This window comes from Amphimedon queenslandica, unplaced genomic scaffold (genome assembly GCF_000090795.2).
Source record: "Amphimedon queenslandica unplaced genomic scaffold, v1.1 AMPQUscaffold_12551, whole genome shotgun sequence".
Taxonomy (NCBI): domain Eukaryota; kingdom Metazoa; phylum Porifera; class Demospongiae; order Haplosclerida; family Niphatidae; genus Amphimedon; species Amphimedon queenslandica.
The window spans coordinates 2,295-10,110 of NW_003547212.1; the positions used below are offsets into that span (position 1 = coordinate 2,295).

A 7,816-nucleotide genomic window follows, 5' to 3' on the forward strand; every position below is an offset into this window, starting at 1 on the left:
ACACCATCCCCCACTCTTGCTAATACTAATAAATTTAATTGTCACCACTAAAGATAGTTCAAATAATTGCAAAGTCAATCAATTAGTTGGTTCAATCAAAATTTTAAAAAGCTTAGTTATTGCAATTCCAACATTATTATTATTATTATTATTATTATTATTGAAGTATAAGGTTAATCTATATTTAAATATGTATTTAGTTGCAACAAATCTTTTTTGTAGTGCTTCTATTAATAATAATTCAGACTAACTGACTGTTACTATAATATTTTTACTGCTTGTGCTTCAAACTATTTTTTCAGATCAAAGTGTGTATTACAGTGTTAGTTTAAATGTTTATTTTGCCTTATATGCTAGTAAAACTAATGCTATAACCTACACAGCAGAAATGAAGAATGTTATTTTATTGTTTTTGTACAGTAAAAGGAAGTTAATTATATAAAGTAAAAGGTCAAGTAACTATTGACTAATATTGTCCGATCATTAAAATAACATAATAAATTATACAGTAATGACTTTATTAATGAAGAACATCTTCATACTCATCATCAGTCCTACTATTTAGAAATAATAACAATTGTTATTGTTAATTATGCTTACTCATTAGTTATTTTATGCAGTTGATAGCTCACATTCCTCTCATACACCATATTACTGGCCTCAGTAGTGACAACTGGTGGCTTGTCAACAGTCATTGAATTATTAAGTTTCCTTCTCCTACTAATAAGAACAATATATTGTCTATCTGGAAGTTTTTTCTGTGATTTAAATTTTACTGAATTAGAATTTTGCAAAAATTAGATCACCCATATGATTACATGCCACATTTAATAATACATGTCACAGTCTTATTTAGTAAAAATTAAATCACAGCACAATTTTAAAACACAATAATGTTCTACCACACTAATTTCCTGATCTACAAATATACTGTATGTTATACTTACCAATAAAGAATGATAGCAATTAATATTGTCATCAATATTATTAGTAATATAATATTAAAGGATATACTCAAACCAGACATCACTAGTGCAGCATTAGTAGATCCTGTACCGGATAAGAATTGAGATAATATAAAACCAATTCAATAACTTACTGTCATCATCAATAATAGTCACAATTGCTCTATCACCATATGAATAAAAAGAAACTCTATTTCCTGATACTATTTCCATTTTAACATCAAAGGATTCAGTTGATTCTGGTACAGTATCATCCACTAGTGATATTGAATATGAAACTGATGACTGTCCGCTAGGTATTGTTAATGTATCAGAAAATGATATGTAATCGGTAACTATGATAAAATTTAAAAAATTAATAATACTAGATTACAACAAACTTAAGCAAACCTTTCCTGGCTCCACCACTGGTAGGTAAGTCAGTTAATCTAATGACAGTATCAGTAACACTAAGCACTGATGCTGTCACAGTAACAGTAACACTTCCATCATTCTCTGATGCTATGTACTCAGATGAACTGAATGTCAATATTTGAACTATAAGCATAATGATACAGTGTATATACTAACGCTATACACAGTTTTCACATAATGTCTTACCACTAGTATCATAAATGATGATGGTAGCAATTGATCCAATTACCGGTATACTTAATGGTGCTCCACTCACATATGACATATTAACATAAAAGTATTCTGTAAGCTCAGATCCTGGAGATAATAATATTGTGACATTATAGGAGAAACCCATAGACCCAACAGGTAGAATAATCTCCTCATTAAAGCCAATGTAGTCAATGTTCCCTAGGAAGAATGGAATAAGAATAAAAGATTAAGATTACAGGAGAGAACGAAAGAGAGAGAGAGAGAGAGAGTGAGGAGTAAATACAGCTAGAAGCAATAGGTACAATTCCTATTAACTATTACAATGTCCTTACTAGTAGCAGGATTGGCAGCATTAAGAGGTACATCAGTTAGTCTAATGATAGTGTCTCCTAATAGAGGTCCTGATGTAACACCTCTTAGAGTAAGAGTGACATTAGAGGTCTCGTGAGAAGAAACAGAAATGTAGTCAGAGGAGAATCTAATGGTACGAACTAAAAATAATAATAATTATTTCTAAAATTGTGTAAGAATTGGAAGTTACCGTTAGCATCATAAATAGTAATGGTAGCATTAGACCCAGTAAATGCCAATGGCCATCCACTAACAAACTCCAAAGTGGCACTGAATACTTCACTATATGATTCAGCCTCAAGATTAAGAATGATAAGAATGGTATGATCATATCTTGTAGCACCAGCAGGTAGAGATATTGTATCATTGAATGACATGTAATCAAGATCAGCTATGGTATTATAGCAATGGAAAGATAAGTCACATTCGAGTACTCACGTGTAGCTTGATTAGTTGCTCCAGCAGTTGGTATAGAATATAGTCTAACAGTAGATGGTTCTAAAAGAGGTTGTGATGTCACCAATGAGATATTAAGAGTTATGTTAGTATCTCCCTCAGTTACACTGTAACTAACAGGGCTAAACCTTACAGTAGCAACTAAAAATAATGAAACATAATACAAAGAGAGGGGGAGGACTAACTATCATTGTCAATAATATTAATGGTAGCATTAGATCCAGAAAATGTCAATGGCCATCCACCAACAAATTCTAATGTTGCACTGAATTGTTCAGTAAATTCTGCCTCTCCATAACTGTAGGTTGATCTATATAAATCATAAAATCTTGTAGAACCAGGATATAGAGTGAATGTTCCATTAAAAGATGCGTAATCAACTCCAGCTTTTATAAATCAATGGGAACTTCAATGATATTACAAATAATTCAAATAGATACTGACCAGTAGCTTGATTAATTGCTCCAGCAGTTGGTATATCATACAGTCTAACCATAGATGGTCCAAGAAGTCGTTGTGATGTCACGAATGAGATCCTGAAGGGACTTCCCTCAGTTATATTGTAAGTAACAGGATCAAACATCACCGTAGGAACTAGAAAATTAGTAAAGACTGATTTAATCTGATGAGATTATGAAACTAACCATCAGTATCATTAATGTTTATGAGAGCATTAGATCCATTAAATGTCAGCTGGCTTCCACTAACAAAGGTTAAAGATGCACTGAATACTTCAGATAATTCAGCCTCAGGATTAGAGAAGATGGTGATAGTATAATTATAACTTATAGCACCAGCAGGTATAATGACTGTATCACTGAATGACATGTAATCAACTCCAGCTATAATAGACAATGAAATTATGATTTACAAAACATTTCATTAAGTTACCAGTAGCTTGATTAGTTGCTCCAGCAGTTGTCACACTGGATATTCTAACAGTTGAGTCTGCACTACGAGGCTCAGATATCACTAATGAGATGGTAACATTTATATTGGTATCTTCTTCAGTCACATGGTAAGTATCAGGATCAAACCTTACAGTAGCAGCTATTGAAAAGGAATTGTATCAATCCATCCATTACTATTATAGTCAATGCACTTACCATCAATACAAAAGATACTCAGTAACAGTATAATCATTATATGATACAACATCTTTTCCATTTTATCTTGTTCTTCTCCTTCCCTCTCAGTGTTGCTGTTAATCCTGTTATTATTGATATTTTACACTCAACCTTTATACTTGGACTCTTGCAGTGTTTACTTTACTACACATTAAAAAGGAAATAATTTATCAAATCAGGAGTACATGATCTAAGTAATGAACTGAAGACTTAGAAATGATATTAAATCACTGTACCAATGAATAATCTATCATTTAAAAGCTTAATAGACATGACCCTTTGTTGTAAACAGCTGCTTTACATTGTATTTTAATGCAAGAAAATTATAATAATTATTTCAATAGTCATTTACAATACATAAAATGCATATCAATTGCACTCAGAATAAAAATTTCCCCACTGTGACTAAGGATAGATAAAGGAGTGCCAATAGTAAACATTGCCTTACGTAATGATTGATAAACTAGCAATTTAGCATAAATGAACTTAGCTACAAACTGTAAACAATTAAACTAATAATAGGAAGACAATTTCAATTTTGTAAAACATTTTGACTGCTGTTGCTGTTCTGGTGCTCACTCACTGTAATGATGAGAATATTATACGGTTCCTTTACTTGATGGTGTTAGCAGCTCTGATGATGGTAGCCCTCGTGCTAATAACTAAGAGAGAATGATAGTCTTTCCTGACATATTGTCAGGTAGATTAATCTAATGATAATAATTAATTTATGTATGACATATTACTTGATTTGATATCCGGTTAATAATAACTGACAGTTTTATAGTCTGCAGATAGCCTAGGTACACTTGTGTGCATGTGTTTTAATATGTGTATGTGTGTACTAACACATACATCATGTGTATATGTGACATGTACATGTGTGTGTATATGTGTGAGCAATTATGCATGCTTTATATGTACCTTTATATGTCTATGCACAGGGGCGTATCCAGAAATTAGAGAAAGGGGGGCGCGAAGCGCACCGCGATTTTGGCTACACCCACTTTTACGGCGGTAAAACCATAGATACTATATACCCCTGGATATGAAACACGGCCCGACCGGATGTTCTGAGGCTTGTTTCACCGGAAATACGTCATATTACGTTTTCATTCAGAATAAAAATAAAACAATGATAAAAAGTATTATTATTATTGCTAATAAAAGTGTGATTTTATGTACAATAATACAATAAAACTTGACATTTATCATGCATTATAATTGCTGAAACTTTCCTTTTCTTTTAGTATATGCAGTCTACCAATGCATGACTTTCTCATCTCTTGTCACCTAAAAATGATGAATTTGACAACACAATTGCACCAAAACTAAAAATACACTCCTTTTGAGAATAGGCCCACTACAACTACCTATTCTCAAGCTACAAAACCATATAGAAAAAGTTCCAATTAAGTCAAGTATTACAAAGAAAAATTGGCTAGAAAGGTGGGGCTTGAAAAACCAAGATTTAGGAAATAACAGCTCTTTTACTTAACACAAACTCTAAATAATAGCCCCACTACAACTAGTAAACAATAACCTATCAGTACAATAAAAAATGTTAATTGGCCTAATTCAACAGAGTTAAGCTAAAAAAGTGGCTTGAGTGAAATGTACACAACAAGTAGGCTATGACATCCATTGTAGAACTATAATATGCACTCAAACTATCGTTTATGAGCATTATTTCAATATATAAAGGCTTTGCAAAGTCTTCTGAGGGATCATTCAGCTACTTTAACAAACGAATAGGCTACTGTGATTGTTTTACTTACCCTGGCAGCCATGAATGCAGCGAAACAAGGGTGAGGACAGCCGGATGTGACGTTTATGACGTTTCCTTATGGGATTTTATATGTGTGCATAGAGGAGTTTCGTATCCAGGGGTATATAGTATCTATGGTAAAACGGCCTTTTCCTGCATTTTCGTAAATTACGGGTGGGGCCAAGATCATTTCAAGCATACTGCTATGTTACTGGTACTTCTGATTGCTCCTTAAAGCACTGGAAACTGCTGAAATCATGATAAGGGGGCTAGATAACTTTGTTAAGAGGCTTGGTAGTGATGCAAGAGTCCAGGACTTCAGTAATTTTTTCTGAGCCCAGCCTTGAGGGGGGGCGCTCAAGCCCCCTCAGTCCCCCCCCCCTAAATACGCCTCTCTGTAGCTGTATCCCGCCCACGCTTTGACTCAATTAATTAATCACCCTTAAGCCACGCCCAGTTACAAATTAATTAACAATTTAACACACTCAGTCTCCAATCTCTCCATACTTGTTTGAGAGCCATGGCTGCCGGGAGAGGGAGAGAGCACATTGAGAGATGGCTATCAGGGACTAACCAAGAACTGGTAGGTAGCTAAATAACGTAGCGTAGCCAATTAAAAATATAAGATTTACCGTATACGTGTAGTCAATTTGGACAAGCAATAATTGGTCTGATCAATCCTAATCATGTGGACAATTTGACATCTACACATTGTATGTATTCCATGCTACAATATTTTATACAACGCTAGTATCACTAATGTAGTTATTATTTTCCCAGTTATATTCTTATATTTTTTTTAATCCCTTAGTCACTAGACAAAGGATACACTCATCCTGCTCACTTGACTGCACTCCCTCAACCCGAGACTACCATTGTATCAAACAGTAGCGATTCATCTCCACCCTCCCTCCTCCTTCCCCCTCACATCAACAAATCAGTTTTTCCTCATCAATCATCTCAAATTTCATGTAAGACGTTTTTATAGTGTTAGATACAGGGTTTTTACTAAAGAATTATACAGGGTTCTAATATAACACATGTAACTTTAATAAATAACATTCCATATTGTGCTTTAATTTTGTGGAGCTAAACTTTCACGGATTGAACTCAATTTTTAGCGGGAATAATTATTGCAGATTTATGGTGGTGTTAAACGCACTGACAATTGAATATTTAATGGGTCTTTAATTTTTTGGTTGCATGCTAATTCATGAAACTTGTAACTGAGTTTTCTGGTCATGTGACTAGTCGAGGTCAGAACAAAAAGTGAGTATTTCCTGATGCATTTTGATGTTGAGCTGATTCTGACAAATAATTTTCCAGTTGTGAGCATTATAAATTTGAAAGAAGAGTGTAATAATGAAATTTAGTAATTGTGTAGTACAGGTGCATAATCCACAAAGTACATATACATCACTAAATCTATATGCATTTACTTTTTTCTAGCCATTATTATCTTTCTTTGTTATTTCTCATTGTTAGAAAGAGGAAGGTGCTGATAGTATCTTCCAGTCAACAGTACATCCCGAGGCCATGAATGGAGTGATGGAGTTCATGGCTCGTTTTGAAGAGAAAATGTCCTCACTGGATGAGCGATACCTTGAACTGTCCACTCAGAAGAAGAAGATGGAGGAAGAGCTGAAAGTACTCACTACAAAACTTGATAATCTTAACAGTTCTTATCAAGGAAAGGAGACAATAAGGTTAGACTATCCAATGATAATTAGTTAATTTAAGCCTAAACATCCAGTTTTGAAAAGCTTGCATGAATCTACATGTACACGTACATGTATTTATTACTCATTCAGTACAATCATGTACTGAAACACATGTACTACACCACATTTCCTATACCACTACACAAGCATACAATCACATTTTAAAATCTACCTGCACATTGTGCACAACATTTTTTTATCTTTTAAAGAAAAATTTTTTATGTGTTTACATTATTAACTAACAGACAGTAAAAAAACAATGGTAATATGTTGGTATTAATGTAATAATATACACAAACAGAACTACACAACGCATGAATGAATCTACCCAAATAAGGCAATAAGACTAATATTGGAACTAGTATCATTGGGCAAGCTCTTCTATACAAGACTGTCAGTCATGCCCAGTTTGTTTGTTTCTTTGTCTGTTTGTTTGTTTGTTATGCGTGATATGGTGGATATTATTTATAATTATTTTTCAATGTTTCATTGAAAGTGAGAGTGGTCAAAAAGAATAAAATTGTGATCAACACAGTTGAGAACAGTTACGAAGAAGTCATGAGCTTTCTAGCAGCAAAATAAGGAAAGATTCTTCTTTTCCAGCCTGCAGCTATAGTATCTACATGTAGGAGGCAGAGCCCCTCAATGCTTTATATTCTTCTAGTAGTGCGTACAATCAAGAGTGGATAATTATTTAGGGAGAGTGTCTAACCTGCCTATATTCTGTGATACCACAGCGCGTATGTTTACATCCGTTTTTTGCAAGTATACGGAGATAATCCCAGTAATCTTCAAAATTATGGGTGTGGTTAATAAAATGGC

General features: G+C 33.7%; 1 protein-coding gene across 4 annotated transcripts; it reads right to left on the minus strand.

Moving 5' to 3' along the window:
- Positions 1-323: 323 nt before the first annotated feature.
- LOC100639251 (G-protein coupled receptor 98-like) lies at positions 324-4,543 on the minus strand. 4 transcript variants are annotated; one of them, XM_003390392.2, is made up of 16 exons: positions 4,252-4,543; positions 4,089-4,190; positions 3,485-3,649; positions 3,270-3,428; positions 3,023-3,220; positions 2,823-2,972; positions 2,564-2,764; positions 2,361-2,519; positions 2,113-2,313; positions 1,904-2,062; positions 1,566-1,769; positions 1,356-1,502; positions 1,100-1,300; positions 948-1,050; positions 601-717; positions 324-557 (listed from the first exon to the last, which is right to left on the minus strand). In XM_003390392.2, exons 3-16 carry the CDS (start codon positions 3,543-3,545, stop codon positions 521-523), a joined length of 2,097 nt encoding a protein of 698 aa, XP_003390440.1. In that variant the 5' UTR covers positions 3,546-3,649; positions 4,089-4,190; positions 4,252-4,543; the 3' UTR covers positions 324-520. The 4 variants fall into 4 exon arrangements, with proteins under 4 accessions (XP_003390440.1, XP_019859304.1, XP_019859303.1 ...); XM_020003745.1 differs by having other exon boundaries at positions 324-554; positions 601-720; XM_020003744.1 differs by having other exon boundaries at positions 601-720.
- Between the last annotated feature and the right edge of the window lie 3,273 nt (positions 4,544-7,816).

Bases quoted from the DNA above. Each gene is read 5' to 3' on its own strand.
- LOC100639251 (XM_020003744.1), bottom strand. From the start codon at position 3,545: ATGGAAAAGATGTTGTATCATATAATGATTATACTGTTACTGAGTATC. The intron at 1,770-1,903 runs GTAAGGACATTG...CATTCTTCCTAG, and splicing joins TGCTGCCAATCCTGCTACTA to GGAACATTGACTACATTGGC. The intron at 721-947 runs GTAAGTATAACA...TGTTCTTATTAG, and splicing joins ATTGCTATCATTCTTTATTG to TAGGAGAAGGAAACTTAATA.